This window comes from Myiozetetes cayanensis, unplaced genomic scaffold, assembly GCF_022539395.1.
Source record: "Myiozetetes cayanensis isolate MyiCay16 unplaced genomic scaffold, myiCay2020 scf52, whole genome shotgun sequence".
Classification (NCBI taxonomy): domain Eukaryota; kingdom Metazoa; phylum Chordata; class Aves; order Passeriformes; family Tyrannidae; genus Myiozetetes; species Myiozetetes cayanensis.
The window spans coordinates 27173-43306 of record NW_026087765.1 but is presented as its reverse complement, the minus strand read 5'-3'; the positions used below and the strand labels follow the sequence as shown (position 1 = coordinate 43306).

Below are 16134 nucleotides of genomic sequence, written 5' to 3'. Positions count from 1 at the left end.
CTCTTTCTTTTTCCAAAAGGAGCCCAAGCCTAACCCAAGCCTCTCTCTGCATCCTGCAGGGTCAGCAGCCTGTTCACAAGCTGTGAGCAGAGAAACACGGACAGAGAGACAGGTTCTTGCCATGAAATGGTCTCAAGATCAGATCTGCTACACGCTGCACAGCTGAGAGATACAGAGAGGACACCCAAAGTGAAGCATCCTGTACAAAATCCAGCACGTCACGGTCTCGCCTCTCATTTCATTAAGCCTAATGAATTCGAGCACAGAGGCTCTGGGTTCAGCTGGTTCTGCAAGACAGACTTGATTGTGCTTCGGGCAATGAGAATGTCAAAGTAAAGCTCCTCTCCCACACAGAGCATGACCTCGTCCTTCAGGGACCAGAGCCAGCCCAAACCTTCCCTGGACTGACTGCTGAGCAGAATGCAAACAGCAGGGGCTAAGAGACTCTAAACCTCCTTGAGATATAATTTCCTATTTTAAGGAGTAACCTGATATACTTTTAAGGAAGAAACTAATATACTTTGTGACCAGCAGTGCCTGGAGCCCTAGGGAACAACACCCCTAGGAAGCTGTTACTTGAATTGGAAAACCAGTAGTCTTTCCTAACTAAAGAACTGGCTGAAGTGGAGATCAAGGGCAGCACTAAAAAGTAGAATTACTGACAAGAGAAATCCTTGGCAGAGTTCCTCAAGGACTGGGTTTGAGATATATTTCAGCATTTCAATGGAGCAACACAGAGACCAGAGAAATGTTCTTGAGGTGCAAGTTGGGAGGCAACATCAGCAGAGAAGAGAATAGAGACAAGATACAGATAGAACTGGATGATCCCAAGTAACAGAAATAGGAAGAAATTCGGCAGTACAAAGGAAATCTTTATCTACTCAAAGGCGAGGAAGCAAGTGTTCTTGCTCCCAGTTCACCAGATGAGAATGGCTGGAAAAGACTCATCCCACTCGTTTCAGAAGACTGGACTAAAGACTGCAATTGCAGAGATGCAGGAGCCTGGCTCTCACACTCTGTCCACTGCCTGTCCCATGAGACCACAGAATCACAGAACCGTGGAATATCCAGAGCTGATCCAGGACCACAGGGAACATCGAGTTCAACTCCTGGCTCTGCACAGCAGACCCCAACAATCCCACCATGTTGCCTGAGTGTTGTCCAAATGCCCCTTGAGCTCTGGCAGCCTTGGGGCCGTGACCACTGCCCTGGGGAGCCTGTTCAGTGCCCCACTACCCTCTGAGAGAAGAACTTTTTCCTAATATCCAACCTAAACCTCCCCTGCCACAGCTCCAGCCATTCCCTTGATCCTGTCACTGGTCACGGACAGCAGAGACTGGAGCTGCCCCTCCACTGCCCCTCATGAGGAAGCTGCAGACTGCCAAGGCACCTAAATCAGAACAGTGCTGTGGTGGCCTCACTGATGCTTCCACCAGGACCAGGGACAAGGCTTTCGTGTGCATTTCACCCAGTACACTGGCTAGACCAAAATGAGGTCTTGGTAGAGCTGAGCTCAGAGCATGTGACACAGGATCCATTCCCCATCCTCCCTCTCTGTGGATGAGTAGCTGTGGTGAGCTGTGTGACAACACATTCCACTGAAAATGATGCATGGATTTGTCATGCACCAAAGAGAAAACATAAAGGAGTTTAACTCCTGCACTGAGCTCTTTGGAGACTGCATCAGATTTGTTTGGAAGGTGCACAATACCTCACACACGCTGCAAGAACATAATAGTGTGTACTCAATACATCTGTGTCACTGCACTACTGGGCTGAGCCATCGCACGTCGCTCCTCTCCTGAGGAGAGGGGGCCATACGTGGTTCAGCCTCCCTCCAGGCAGGGTACGCATGGCATCTGTGGGGAGGGAAAGGCAAACCGAGGGTCCCTGCAATTCAGCCCTCATCTAACAAAGCAAAGGCTCTTTATCCACAGACCGTGTGACTTGCCACGGCCTGAAAAGCCGTTCATGAGCTTTGCCTGCACGGGATGTGCAGCTCTTCAGCTCCACGCCACACGTGCTGAGTGCTGAATTCTGCCACCTCTCCCCTCCCAGCTTTGATCCAGGGCTCCTGGCAAGTCAAAGGCAGGATGGCTGAATAGCTCTGCTTTGTGGTACCTACTCCTCCTCCTCCCCAGCCCTGCTCAGGGTTAAAGATTCCTGCCTTTCAGCTGTGAGGAGAGATTAATCCCAGCTGCTCTACATGCACCCCCGTTCCTGTTTATAGCAACAGCAATCCTGGATGGAAGCCTGCAAGCCTGGTCACTGCTGCACCCACAGCCAAGGTACTGCTGCCAGCACCACTCGCTCTCCTGGCTGAGCTGGGCTCCCTGGCTGGCTGTGTGAGCACCTAAATCACCAACACTGCATGAAGCCAGAACAAACAACCTCTGAGTCTCACGTCGCTAGGTCCCACCACCATGGCAACTGGGTGACTCCAGGAGGATAAGATGATTTTACCCTGAAGACTCAGGAACAAGGAGATATAAAGAATATACATGGTCACACTAGGATACAGAATACAAAGATCAGAGTACCTAAAGTTGGACTCAACAAAGCATAGGACACTCTTAACAATACCAGGGTATTTGAAGATTTACTGTACTTGGTTCTACCAAAGCTGCCGATTTTGGAAACAACCTGCTTTGTTCTGGGAAAGTAGCCAGCTCCAGAGACTACCACCTGTTTCTCCTGCAGAAACACATGAATTTTAAGAACTGGAGGGAAAAAACCCACTACATAACCAAAGCATAAAGAATGTCATCCTTCCCTCCAGCTCAGCCAGCCTGGAGAGTAACACACATGCAGGCTTGGTCTGCACCTGTGCTCTTACACCTTGCTCTCCTACAGTGTGTGAAGGACATAACAGGAGACAGCAAGTTCTTTTAGCAGGAAGATACAGATGGTTATTTGGGGACATCACAACACAGGCTCTTGCCCCAGCACAACGCTGAGGAGAACTGTGGCACGTGTGCTTCGTGTCACCTCCCTCAGCTCCAACCAGACACGTGGCCCAGGCCTTGTGCCGTGACACCGGGGAAATCAGGGTGGTCTGACACTCGTTCTACATGGGCTGCATAAAACAACTCTCCTAAGCTTTTATATTCAGATCTTCTTCTGTGAGGGAGGTGGGTGGAAAACCAGCACACATGAAATGCTGCCAGCAAGCTTGCAGTAATTTCCAGGGTGGAGGTGTCTGAGCATCCTCCACACTTTGAAAATACTACATAATGCATGAATGCTTTCTCTGGCTTTATACACACTCCTCAGAGGCAAAAGTGTGGCTGTTTTGGGAACGCACCGGGCCAAACCTGTCATGTGTCTGTTTTTTCTCAGATTTTATACAATCTGTCCACTTCCTTGTTCTATCCATCAGTCCTTTGCAGAGGGACTCACTCAAAACCCTACTGTGGAACAAGCAGCTTTGTGCCCACACTGGATGCAGTGGACCAGGTCCCAACAAAGCACAAGGTAAACTCAAACTTGAGTATCCTTGTTCTGTTCAGATACAGAGATAGCAAACGTGCCACACATGTCCAGGTGTATCACCTGTCCTCACCCACATGGGTTCCTTGTTTGCCTTTTAATCCCTCCATTTCAGACAAGACCAAAACATCCTCAAACCCCTGAATAATTCACTGGTGGTTGGACCTGCTCACAAGCAGAGACTTCTATGCAATTTTAAAGATGAACATGTTATGTGGGAACAAAAATTCATCAGGGCCTGAGGTTACTGTTGCTCTGCTCCCAAGGCAAACACAAAAACACAAAAGGACTTGTTAGCCTCACAATTTCCTGAAATTGTCCATGTTTGTGTTCATTTCCTATTCAAGACAGGAGCAGCCTAAAGCTTTTTGGCTCCTGGTTCTAACGTGCTGTGATCCATTTTTCAAGTGTATTTCATGTGGCAAGAAAGGCTTTGGGTTATTTTATTAATTGTAAAAATGAAGATTAATCAGCTGTGTGACATCAATTTAACTGGGGTTAGTGAAGGTTAGATTTCCACGTGGCTGTTTCAAGCTCATTAAACGTAGTGCACCTGATCCCCTCCATCAGCCCAGGTCCCTGAATATGGAATCAGTGGCCAAGCAGGGTTTAATCCTGCTGTTGTCCTGTTTTCCACCTGACAAAATGAATGCAGCAGGGTAACCCCCTGTTCCATAACATACAGTCCCCCACTTCTTTAGCAAGGCTGATGACGACAGGTTTAGATGCCCTTAATTCTTAATGCAGCATCCCCCAAAAGTATGACCTAGTTAGAGCGCCATTCCAGTTCAGGTTGGCTCCTGACCTGTCTGATGGCCACAGGCATTCACAGCAAGAGCAGAGGATAAAGGTGGGGCATGGGGAAGAGAAAGCAGGAGTGGGTTTACTTTCCCAACCGGCAGCCAGTGTCATTCTGGACCAACCAAGGATACCAGAGAACAGATCCAGCAGCAGCTCCTCCTGCCACAGTGCTGGTGTTAGTCAGCACCATGGCCTTCCCAAAATTATGAGCTGTGCTCAGCGTGGATAAACCAGGCAAATAAAACCCCAACCCCTCAATCAATGACTCTGCAGTGACTAAAGCTGTCGCTGCAGGGAGTATGTGTCCCCAAAGCAGGGCAGCCCAAATGCCTTTCTGCAGTCTGGCATCCAGAGGCTGAGAGAAGACAGCCTCGAGTTGTGCCAGGGGAAGGTTTAGTTTGGATATTGGGGAAAATTTCTTCCCCAAAAGGGCTGTCCAGCCCTGGCACCATTCTGTGAGGGAACAGGCACACTGAGCATAAACAAGTACTCCTTGTGACAGAAGATAAGCTGGCTACAATTAAAAATGCAGAAATTGAGCAAATTAGGTACAAATTCTGAGCAGCATAAGGAAAGTAATTGCTCTTTCTTTAATAAGAATTCAAAAACTCAAAAAAGGCTGAAATGTGTTTTTAGCAGCACTGAAGATGTAAAATCTGAGAAAGCACAGAGAAAGTACCAGAGCCAGAGGTGTGGCAGGCAGAGAGGAGCCTAAGCACAGGGAAGGAGCTGGAAGCATCTGACTGTGTCTCCCACAGGCAGTGGCTGCCCGGGATGGCTTATGTAAGCTGGATGAGGCAGCGTCGTGTGCCACCTCGTGTTGTCTCTGGGATCCACATTTTGGAGAAAGGGATGTTTTGTCCTCAGGTCCCCTGCTGCAGCAGGAGGAAGGGCTCTTGTTCTCTTTCTATTCTCCCAGAGCCAAATTTAGAATCGGTCATTGTGACAGAGCAGCTACCAGACGTGCACAGGGTGAATGGAATAACCAAGATGTCCTAGCGCTGTCACCTCGCCTTGCTCCATGGCCTGATTTTATGGCAGGAGAGCAGGAATGGCCTCAGAGGAAGTGCTGCAGCAGCCACACCATGGCCTGTGGCCCCAAATGCCTATGGTCACCTCCCCCTGCTGTGCAATTTGGGTGACTCACAGCAGAACTCCCAGTGCCATCCAAACTGAAGCAACAAACACAAGGGCCTTGTGATAGGAGGTTGTAAGCCAGGTGGGGGCCAGTTTCCTCTACCAAGTAACAAGCAATAAAGAGGAACGTGCAAAGGATGCCTCAAATTGTACCAGGGAAGGTTTAGGTTAGACATTTGGGAAAATTTCTTCATGGAAAGGGTGGCCAGGCATTGGAACAGGCTGCCCAGGGCAGTGGCGGAATCACTGTCCATGGAAATGTTCAAAAAACATGTGGATGTGGAACTTGGGGACATGGTTTAATAGTGGCCCTGGCAGTGTTTGCTTAACACAGTTGGACTTCATGATCTTAGAGGGCTTTTCCAACACTAATGACTCTATGATCTGCCAAGGGTCACCAAGTCACACCACACCAAGGCACGTGTGGCTCACAATGGGGTCAGTGGCAGCAGGTGCTCACTCTGACATCCACTGAAGTAGCATATTAAACATGATGATCCCAAAATTATGGGCATCTGACAAGCATGGATGCAAGCACCTTCCCAACCCCTAATAATGAGCACTGCAGATCTGCATCACCACTGCAAGTTCTGATTCCCACCGTGTACTGTGGTGTTCACGGACACTTTGTTCCCTAACCCAAACTATTTACTAAGGTTGAAAATTTACACAAACCTGGGTTCTCTGCCATGGGAGTGCATTTCTTTAAACTGGGCCTTTGGCTATAAAACTTGAGCCCGAAGAGCTCCTGCAGGGATAAAAACTGAGTGTAGGAAGAGTTCAGCCCCTTTCAACTCTGGGGCTGAAGTAACCCCTGTGCAGCTTATCTGTCCCACAAAGGAGCCACTCCAACAGACTTTCTGTTTCTACCCAGGGTGCAGAGAAGACTTAAAAACCTTAAAATAGCACTCTTAGTCAGTGTGATCAAAGTAGTCAGACAAGACACTGCCTGGTCTTTTCTTCTGGGATCAGTGGCTTAAGCCAGGAAGCACCCAGGGGTATTTTAAAGCCCTTTCTATAAAGAAGTGTTATTTTCTGAAAGCAAAGGTCTCAGTGCAGATATAAACGTGCAGAAGCTGAAGTGAAGCAGGATCTGGTCAGCTGCATAAAAATGTCACTTTATTTGCTAAATCCAGAATCCTAGAAAAATCTTGCTTTTAATATTTTAGCAACTCCTCTTTTGTCAGGCACCATGGCTGTGGTATTTCTGAGGCCATGCTAAGCCAATTCTGCAGCCTGACAGTGTCATCATCCCCCCAGCAGCTGAACAGTGTGGTCACACTGGATGGGATGATCCAGTCTAGACAGTACCATACTGCTGCTGCTGCCTTGAGATCTGCTGTTTGACAGATGCTTCTCAGAGCCAGCCCAGTGCAGACTAACCCAGAGGTAGATATGGCATAAGATAGTTTTCATAGAGTCACAGAATCCCAGACTGGTTTGTGCTGGAAGGGACCTTAATGTTTATCTCACTTCAAACCCTGCCATGGGCAGAGACACCTTCCACTAGACCAGGTTGCTCCAAGCCCTGTCAAACCTGTTTTCTCCTGGATTGGTGAGCTTCAAGTGACACACGTGGAAGTCCAGCAAGTTCTAAAACTGATGGAAGGGTGAGAGGTGACGAAGCAGGAAGATCTTGTGCTGTGAGTTTAAAACAGCTCTGCCAACTCCTAATTCTTCTAAGTATCTTCCCACTACTGAAGCAATACAAACAAAAGTATGGAAAACCATCTGACAGCACAGCCCACACAGCCCAGGTCCTTGGAGCAGGGACATCAAGAGAAATGCTGAAGGCATGAGGAGACTAACTGGTCTCTGAGGAGTGAGGTGAACCCTCTGAAAACAGCACTGCTTTGTGCCCATTGGGGCATTTCAGTGCCCTCAAAGGAAACCAAACTGAACAAGGTTACAGAACTCGAAACTTGGGCTGAAAAATGCTTGTCAAAATGGCTGTGCATGAATATTTCATAATCATCGATTCCAACTCCCGAATAAAACTGCTGTAAATAATCTTTTTTCAATACATTCTGAGGCTGACTTTTCTAGTTTTCACAACGCTGCAATAAAGGCCTTGTGATGGGAACTCATGGAACACGGATTCCTGTTCGCTGTGCAGATGTACTGGCTTTGTGGGGCTAAATTTGGCAAACACTGTTCCAGGCAGCAAGCACACAGCCAGGGCAAAGAGCAAACACAGGGAAGAGGAACCAGCCACTTTTTCAAACTAGAAATGCACCCAGGAGTTTAGAAGTGCTCAAATGAACAAAAGACAGCAATGTTGTTGCTATTACATTCTGCCTACCACAAAACACACAGTACACAGGAATACAACAGTCAGAAGGAGAGGAACCAGTTTGTGTACTGAGCCACTGAGAGCTGGAAGATATCCCCTTCCAGCAATTCCTCTACAATCCCCTCAGCATGTGGCTGCTCCAGGTGTGCTGCTCAGTCGCACCTCCCCTGCCCTCCAATGACCACGTGCCTGTAGGAAGCAGACCCTTTCACAGGGATCCCCAAGTGCATGCTTTATTTCAGGTGATGCCACTTAAAAGTGACATTTTATCCAAAGAATCCCTGAATGTCACACACTAAACCCTTCAACCTGGCCACATGCTGGGGCTGCCCAACACTCACGTGACACCCAAACAGTTAGAAAAGACAGCTCAGTGACATACAGTTCGTAGTTTTGGTCTTCAGTCTCTTGCTGCACTGACAGCTCCTCCAGAGTTGCATCAATATCCAGCTGATTTGTTTCCAGCTGCCGCAGCAACGTCTCCCTCTGAGGAAAGGAAAACAAGGCAGGTCTGAGCAGGGAAGGCTCATTGTAACATATCTCTGAGCAGTGAGATCCTGTGTCACCACTCTACCACAGCAACATGTTGAACAGGAGCACTGGCCCTGCTCACAGTGTCAGCTGAAATACAGAGCACAGAGGGAAGCAGAAGCAAAAGTAGATCCAGAAAGTTTATGTATAAGAAGTGCCTTGTTCTGTGAGCTGTTCTCAGTCATAAATCAATGATGTGTGATTTCAGACACCACATCACCAGTTACATTTGGACAAAAGATCAGTTGTGCAACCCATTCACTTGGGTCTTTGATTTTCCCTGTCTTAAAACAGCTCCTCTGTGAGCAGGACCCAGCTGATGCAAAATCTCCCCGTAATTTTCTTTTTGCTGTCATGGTAGATGAGCGAGCACAACTGTCAACCAAGTGACACTTCTGAAGTCTGTGCCCCTCTGCCTCCAGTTGCTGTCCCACAGATGGGACACAGACATCCCAGTCCATTTCAAATGGCAGTAAAGTGCATTGGCTTCACTAATGCAACCCAGGGCAGACCCACTCAGTCCTTCACTTCCCACATTTCCAACAGAACTCAAGCAAAAACCTCAGCTGAGGGGAAATGCTGGCTTAACAGACTCCCTCCTCCTGACAGCCCGGATGGCAGCGAGAAGAGATCAATAACTACAGGCATTAGGCTGAGCCAGCTCCAAGGGCTGTGCCACAGCCCTGAGCACAGGGCTGACACAGCATCTATTCCTGCAGGAACATCATTGTAGGTCCCCTGGACAAGACTAGAGCTGTATGTGATACAAATCCTGCCCCAGAGCCCCGTGCTCTCTGCTCAGGCACAGCTGGCTGGCACACAGCTGGGCACTGGCACCCTGTTTGCCTCCTGCAGGGGCTCTGAGCACGGGCCGTGCTGACCAGCTCACACCCCGAATTCGGGAGTCAAAAGCCGCAATGTTCAGTGTCTGAAAGCATCAGTCCACCCCCACCACTGCCTAGGAGCACTGTGTGGCCCAGGAGCAGGGACAGCTTGTGCTGAGCTCGGCCGGTGACTCACGGCACTGTACCGTCCCTGTCACAGCAGGCCGTGCTGGGAGGAGATGGAAGAGAAACCACAGGCTTCCTCCAAACTGCCAAGCTTTTTGCTTTTATATCTGCCTTATCCTCCAAGAACACTGAAGGTTTCCACTCTGACAAATATTTTTGAAGGTTAGCATCAATAGCCATGGCGAATTTTTAATTCCCTGTTTGACAACACATAAGCTCACTGCAGGAAAATCCCACCAGACTAAAAGGTCAAAAGGAAATCTACCGCATAATTCCCAGAATAAAATCCCTCTGTGAAGACAAACATTTGCATGAAGCAACGGTGTTCAGTCCCTATGTGCACATGCTGCTGGCATTATGGTTTCACAGACGTGACAACTCTGAAGCCATCGAGACACTGTACAGATTTCAAGAGCAAATAACTCATCTGGCTCATACAAACCACACCACGCTGCTGTGACCCAGGGCACAGTCGGGGCACAGCCTGAGCCCTCCATGGAGCAGGCTGATTTATATCAAATTCTACCATGACTTGTATCAGTAGACAAGGTTCAAGTAATTTGATTTTGTATTATAAGACCAGGTGATTCATCACAGCTGATAACCCTTAAACACAGTAATTTACTGGAAGACACAGCCTTTCTTGAAATTTAAGAGCTTCTGTGATCATTTAATCTAATTTACTGCTTCCAAAGTATATAGATTCTTCATGTTTACCTTTGCCATTGTGTTAAGAGCTTGAAGCAATTCCTGTTTTCTTTGTTAGGCAATTTTTATTCATCAAATTCAAAAGCTTTCTTCAGATGGAAACTTGACTTCAATTAACATGTATGAAAAGAATTATGAAGTCATTACCTAATGTTGATTCCCTTTATCGTGGTTTACAGACAAGAAAGATTCAGCAAAATATGCTATACATATTTAAATGTGCTACACTAATCAGAATGAGTAATAAAAGACTTTAGAATTAAAATTCTAGATTTTACAACTCAAGATTCAAGAAAATCCAGATTTCAGATGTAGTAGATGTCATCCTCCTATGTTATTCATGCAGTATGAGCAAAAATGAGGCAAAAAAGGGAAAGTCTGCTTCTTCTTTGTCCCTGGTTTCCTAAGATGGGTGAAATAAATGCTGACCTAATTAGCTGAGCAAACAGAGACAGAAGGGCTACTGCTCTCCAGGACTTACCTTAGGCTCTTTGATAATGACTTTTATTAAACAAGTGGTTTTCCTTGCCTCACACTTTGGCATTGAGACACACACCACAGTTTTATTTATTTCAATTTTCACAGATCACAGTAAATCAAGAATATAGATTTAATTAAGAGTGAGTTTCAACTAATTTTGTAAAAATTCATCACTATTAGCAGATTTTCAAATACTTCAAAAAATGAATCCTGCTTTACCATGCTGGTATTAAAATATTAAAGAAACAGCTTATTTTTAGCAATAACCCAAAAGAAGGGAATAAATCATATGCTACAGAGCAACACTTTGGCTGAAAGCCACTTTCAAGGGCTTCCTGAGAAAAGGCAATTTCAGCTGTCTGCAGAATCCTGTCTCCTTCCAGCACAGCATCCTGAGACCTGGGTGACCTGATCCCATTTGTGGGCCACCAGCAATACCTACAGCTAAGCTGCATCCTCAGGTTTGCCAACCCTGCCCCTGGAAAGGAACTGGTAAATAATTGAAGAGCCCAGGCTGCCAGAGGGAAGGTGCTCTGTGCTGGGGGTATGGATTTCAGCCCTGCTTTCTCCATGAAAGATGCATGACTGTAAGCTGAGCACAGGGATGTGCCACTGACACCAACCCTGCCGAGGGACAGCCTGGATACAGCTGGACACCTCTGCCCCTGGAGAGCTGCAGGGGATGGGCTGAGGGACACAGAAACCTTCAGGGCTGAGCAAATCCTATATGCATTTTACACCTGGTAGCATCCCTCTGCCTTTGCCCTGCTCCAAAGTACTTGGGAAAAGAGCCCCTTCTGGAGCCTGGTGCTGACAAGGATCTCTGAAGGGATAAGCAGAACCTTTAGGAATTAAGTCCAGCTGTGATGTTCCTACAAATTCAGCATCACACTGCACTGGATGTCAATCAGGCCCAGGCCTGGTCCCTGTGCACTCCAAGGCAAGATTCCCAACGAGTCTCCAGGAGCAGCAAAGTGCCCCGAGCCAGCTACTGTGGAGCAGCAGGAGGCACTGCCCATAAACCTGTGGCACAAATGCACTGGAAAATCCAATCCAGACCATTCTGGCTGAAGTTTGACATTGATAAAGCCCCAGTGCATGGGGGGAAGCAGCCAAAAGCCTCTGACTGCACAGAAGGCAAGGCCGGGGACCTCCTGCACACTGCAGGGAAATGAGCAAGCTACTTCCACAGGGATCCTGTGCTGGGATTTTTATCAGAACGCACACCAGAACACCTGCTTTCAATCCCTGTATGAGCACAGATCTGCAGGAATTAGTCTGGGCACTGCTGTTTTAAAGGCAAAGCCAGGCAGCTCTCCTGGAATGACAGGCACAGGACAACCTCCTCAGGTCCCACCTTCTGTGCCGAGGTGCAAAGAACAGAGCACACATATTGAAAAGTATGGTTTACATGTGCCCATCCAAAACTCCCCTTGCACGTTCTGGGAACTAAATTCTAAGGAGAAGTCTTCTCAGGTTTGTTTCTGCAGTGTTGAATTATTTAATTACATGAAAGCCATACGATGTGGGAGTCTAATTATGTGGCAATTGCACCTTCTGGGCTACTTCCAGTGGCACCCTGAGCTCACTGAGCAGAGGAACAAATGTGGGCTGCTCACCCCATTCCCTCACCTCTCCTAAGCAACCACCACTGGAATCTCCAAACTAAAGGTTATATGAGATTTATTTTTTCTTTACCCTAAAGACCAAGATTTGTTCAAGAAATTATCTAGCTTTGGTGACCTTACCAAAGTGTCCTAATTGCTTTCAGCCTCAGATTAATAGATCATGTTTACTTGTACACAGTACATTTAGATGAAAGGTCCCCTAGGATTCACACCCTAAAGCTGCTTCCAAGCAAACCCAATACTACAATCGCTTCGGAATTTCTTGCTTTGGCCAGGGAAAATCCTGGCATACACAGTCTGTCCACAGTATCACCACGAGCAGCTTTCAGAGACAACTCTGGCAGGAAGGCTGTGCTGATGGCTTTGTCTCTTATCAACATCTATCCGAGAAAAAAAAGGACAGATCTACAAAACCAACAAAAGTAACCTGGGAATTGTTTCTGTGTGATTTCCACCAGACACCCCTTCACCAGTGGAGCTGTTATAAACCCAAGCATCTCACCAGCACCATGCTGGCAGATTTCAATCTTCTCCTCTGAGCAGCAAGTTGGATTTATACCTCAGATTTCTACAACTGCCCCCTAAAAAAATTATTGTCTGCCTTGTTTTACTGGGGTTTAATACTTTCAATTCTCTTATCCTGGTACTTTCTGCTCTGCAGCCTGAGGGCATGGTAACATCTACTAACACATTCCAGTTCCTTCTGAACTAGCATTCCAGTGGAGATTATTTGTACAGAAATACACACAGACACTTCAATTACTGGTGAAAGATAATCAACTGCCTATTTTTTTCCCATCCAACAGAAGACAATGACACAACATCACAGGTGCCCTCAGAAAGCATAAACTATTGATCCCAAAGGACCCCAGTAGGATCACCCCAAAAGTGCCTCTTCTAAAGGTCTGCAGCTGAGAATCCCATCCTTCTCTGCCCATCTGGCCTTTGCCTTTCCCTTCAGCCTTCCCAAGAATCCTCAGTTATGAAGGAAATAAGAGACTGGATCCGTGTGCACAGGATCCAAACAGATCCATTACCATTAGGGCCAAGATTTTCAGCAGGTTCAGTTCATGACCAAATCTCAGCTCATCTGAGTTTTAACTGAACAGAACTGAAATCCAAAGTTTAATAAATGTGTCTATGCAACATTTTTGACTTGGCAACTGCACCACTGGATGCCATTTTCATGTCAGTGTTACCCATTCCCTTGCAGCCTTTCTCCAGAAGTCAGCATTGGGAACTCAGCAGAGACATTCTCTCACAACCACAGGCATGTTTACATCACAGGCACCAATGTTCTGACATAATTTTGCCATACCAACCCTAACAAAACCAAAAATCTACTCAGGATCCTTTAACACCAAAAGAAACCTCAAATACCAAATTTTTGCAATAGAGACAGAGCAAATACAATTTCTCCCACCCACCTAGCACATCAGGGCAGTATCTCTGTCTTACCTGCAGCTGCAAGAAGGGGATGTTGAAGAATTTGTGCAGGTACTTGAGGCCAAAGCTGTTCTTCATGGAAGACTCAGCATAGCGGAAATAGGAGGAGCCAGGGGGCCTGTCCCAAGCAGAGAGAAGAACACTGTACCCAGGAGAGACTGCACACACAGGGGCACTGCCTGAATGACACACCACGAGCAGTCCCACAGGCCAGCCCCCCACCCCCAAATGTAGGCCAGTGGCTCATTCTGCCTGGGACTCGTTAGTTTGTGTATAGCCAAAATTCACGCTTTGTTCCCCCTGAAGGGTGGCAGAAAGTGGCTGTTGGTGTGTCACAGTGTTGTGTGCCTAGCAGGCTAAGAAATACTCTGTCAGGACACTGGGATGTTGGTTTCCTAAACTGGGGATTTACAGCTATACAAGTTTCTCATTTCTCAGTGACCGCTTCGGTTTAAAACCCCGAAGAGACTGACAAAAATCACATATAGAGATGAATCTGTAAAGAAATGATTACAGTATGGACAAAGTCTTAAAACTGACATGATTTCTGTGTGACTGACACAAGCATAAGCAAGTAAGAGATGAGGAAAATGAAAAAATTACCTTAAGGACATGAAAAAGGTACAATCTACTGAATCTTGACCAACAAATAGTATTTTATACTACATTTCAGACCTCTGCATAGGGGAAATTCTTGTCTGGCTGGTGAGGGAAATGTATGACTTGGCTATGCCCAGTAAGTGCTGTGTGGGGAAGCTCAGAGGCAGGGCAAGGAGACAGCTGCACTGGCTGGCTCTCTTGTAGCTGAATTACTCAGAGCAGAGAATAGCTGTGCCACAGGGAGAGGATTCTTTCACATGGGGACTATCCAGCAAAAAGATGACTTCTTGGGAACAGCACTTCAGAAAGGCACAGGCTGCCAGGCCCTCCCTGCTCTCCAGGAACAAAGCAAACAATGTGCCCATCGTGTCAGCAGACGCTGCTGTGGACACGGGGACGCTGCTGTGGATCCAGGCCCCGGGGCAGGGGTTGCACGGGACGTGGATGTGAAACACGGTTACATAAGGGTGATGTCAGCGAGCAGCCGAGCCCTGCTGCTCTGCCAGGTGACACATCTCACCTGTTCAGGTTGTCAATGAGGTCCCGCACGTCGCCAGGCAGGATGACCCGGTGCTCGCCCATGTCCCGGTAATTCCCAAGCACACACACTGGAACGTGGGTCGGTACTTTAGGAAGCTCCCTCAGAATATAGTTAAATGTCCTTCATCAGAGGAGAGAGAGAGAGAGAGAGAGAGAGAAAGGCAGATGAGTGGGAACATCCTTCTTTAAGCAGTTTCATGTACAAATCAGAGAAAAAACCCCAAATAATGTTTTTTTTCCCAGTCTGTAGCTTCTTTGTCCCCTCAGAGAAATACATTAAGTCTCAATATGTTTGGATCATTCTTTATTCAAAAATAACTTGATAAGTTCAATAATCCACTTCCACCAGCAACCTCACATCTCCTACAGTAATGTTTCCCTCAGTCCTGCAAAACCGTGTGGGGTCAGTAGAAGAAAAGTTTTCCCTCCTTTCAACTTCCCTGAGACTCTCTGACCAACACCAAACCTGTACAACATTAGCTTAAATATAAAGCAGGAGCTCTTACCCCCTCCTCTTTCCACTCTGGTTTCCACATCTCCCCCATCCTCCTCAGCAGATGTGCAAAATGAACAGTTCCTTATTTCTGTGCATTAATGCAGCCCGCGGCCTCTAAATAATCCTTACTAATACCAGTCTTCTGGGAATTTCTCACTAGCATTCCCCTTTTCCTTGTGTTCTGGGGAGCAGGGAATTGTAACATGCACCTCATACCTGTGATAGCACTAATTATCAAGCCTCAGCCAGCAGTGTATCAGCAACTGCAGCACACAAACTACCGGGACACTGCTTGTTTGGAACAAGCCCAAGAGAGGAGTTTATTAAAAGCCATGTCACAAGACAAAGCTTTTATTTTTAAGGGATACAAGCTTGCTTCAACTCATTAGGCTTGTTATCAGCTCTCAAATCCAACTGGGAATCTGGAAATCCAGAAGTAATTTGTTTTGCCTAGACAAAGGAGAATCATGAGGTGCCACTGAAGGTCTCTTACCACTGCTTGGTGATGTCAAACATCATCACCACACCATTGCAGTTCTTATAGACATCCAGGAACTCTGCATCCAGAGCCATTTCTGACTCTGCCTGAGGAAATAAAGGCAAAGAAGCAGTAAAGAACTCGATTCAACATAAGGCTTGGACAGAACACACCGGATACAGTGCTGAATAGGCAAATTTCATAAAGGGGCAACCACTGTAAGGACTATCTGTGGATTTCACACCATCATTATTGAAATAAGATACCTGGTGGTTCCCAGCTTCCATTTCCCACAGGAGCAGCATGTGAAGCACCTGACAGTGTCTGACAGCACGCGCTAAAACCCACCCCTGCCCTTCTCCCCTGTGCTCCCAAATCCATATAAGCTACAGGGTGGAGGACAGAAGGCACAACTCACATTTCATCTCTTTGCTGACCCAAATATTGACTGTACTCCTAAAGCTTCTGATGTCCAAAGCCAGGAGGCAGTTTCTCAC

The 16134-nt window shown here is 47.0% G+C and overlaps 1 protein-coding gene across 4 annotated transcripts in view; it reads right to left on the bottom strand.

Annotated features, from left to right (window-relative positions):
- RABL6 (RAB, member RAS oncogene family like 6) overlaps nucleotides 1-16134 on the bottom strand; it is a 56009-nt gene that overhangs the window by 20271 nt on the left and 19604 nt on the right. For all 4 annotated transcript variants that reach the window (XM_050334285.1, XM_050334286.1, XM_050334287.1 and 1 more), the window contains 4 exons: nucleotides 15653-15744; nucleotides 14644-14784; nucleotides 13536-13641; nucleotides 8103-8206 (listed from right to left, as the gene is read on the bottom strand). In XM_050334285.1, the coding sequence (XP_050190242.1) occupies nucleotides 8103-8206; nucleotides 13536-13641; nucleotides 14644-14784; nucleotides 15653-15744 (443 nt within the window). The remainder of the gene's footprint in view (nucleotides 1-8102; nucleotides 8207-13535; nucleotides 13642-14643; nucleotides 14785-15652; nucleotides 15745-16134) is intronic.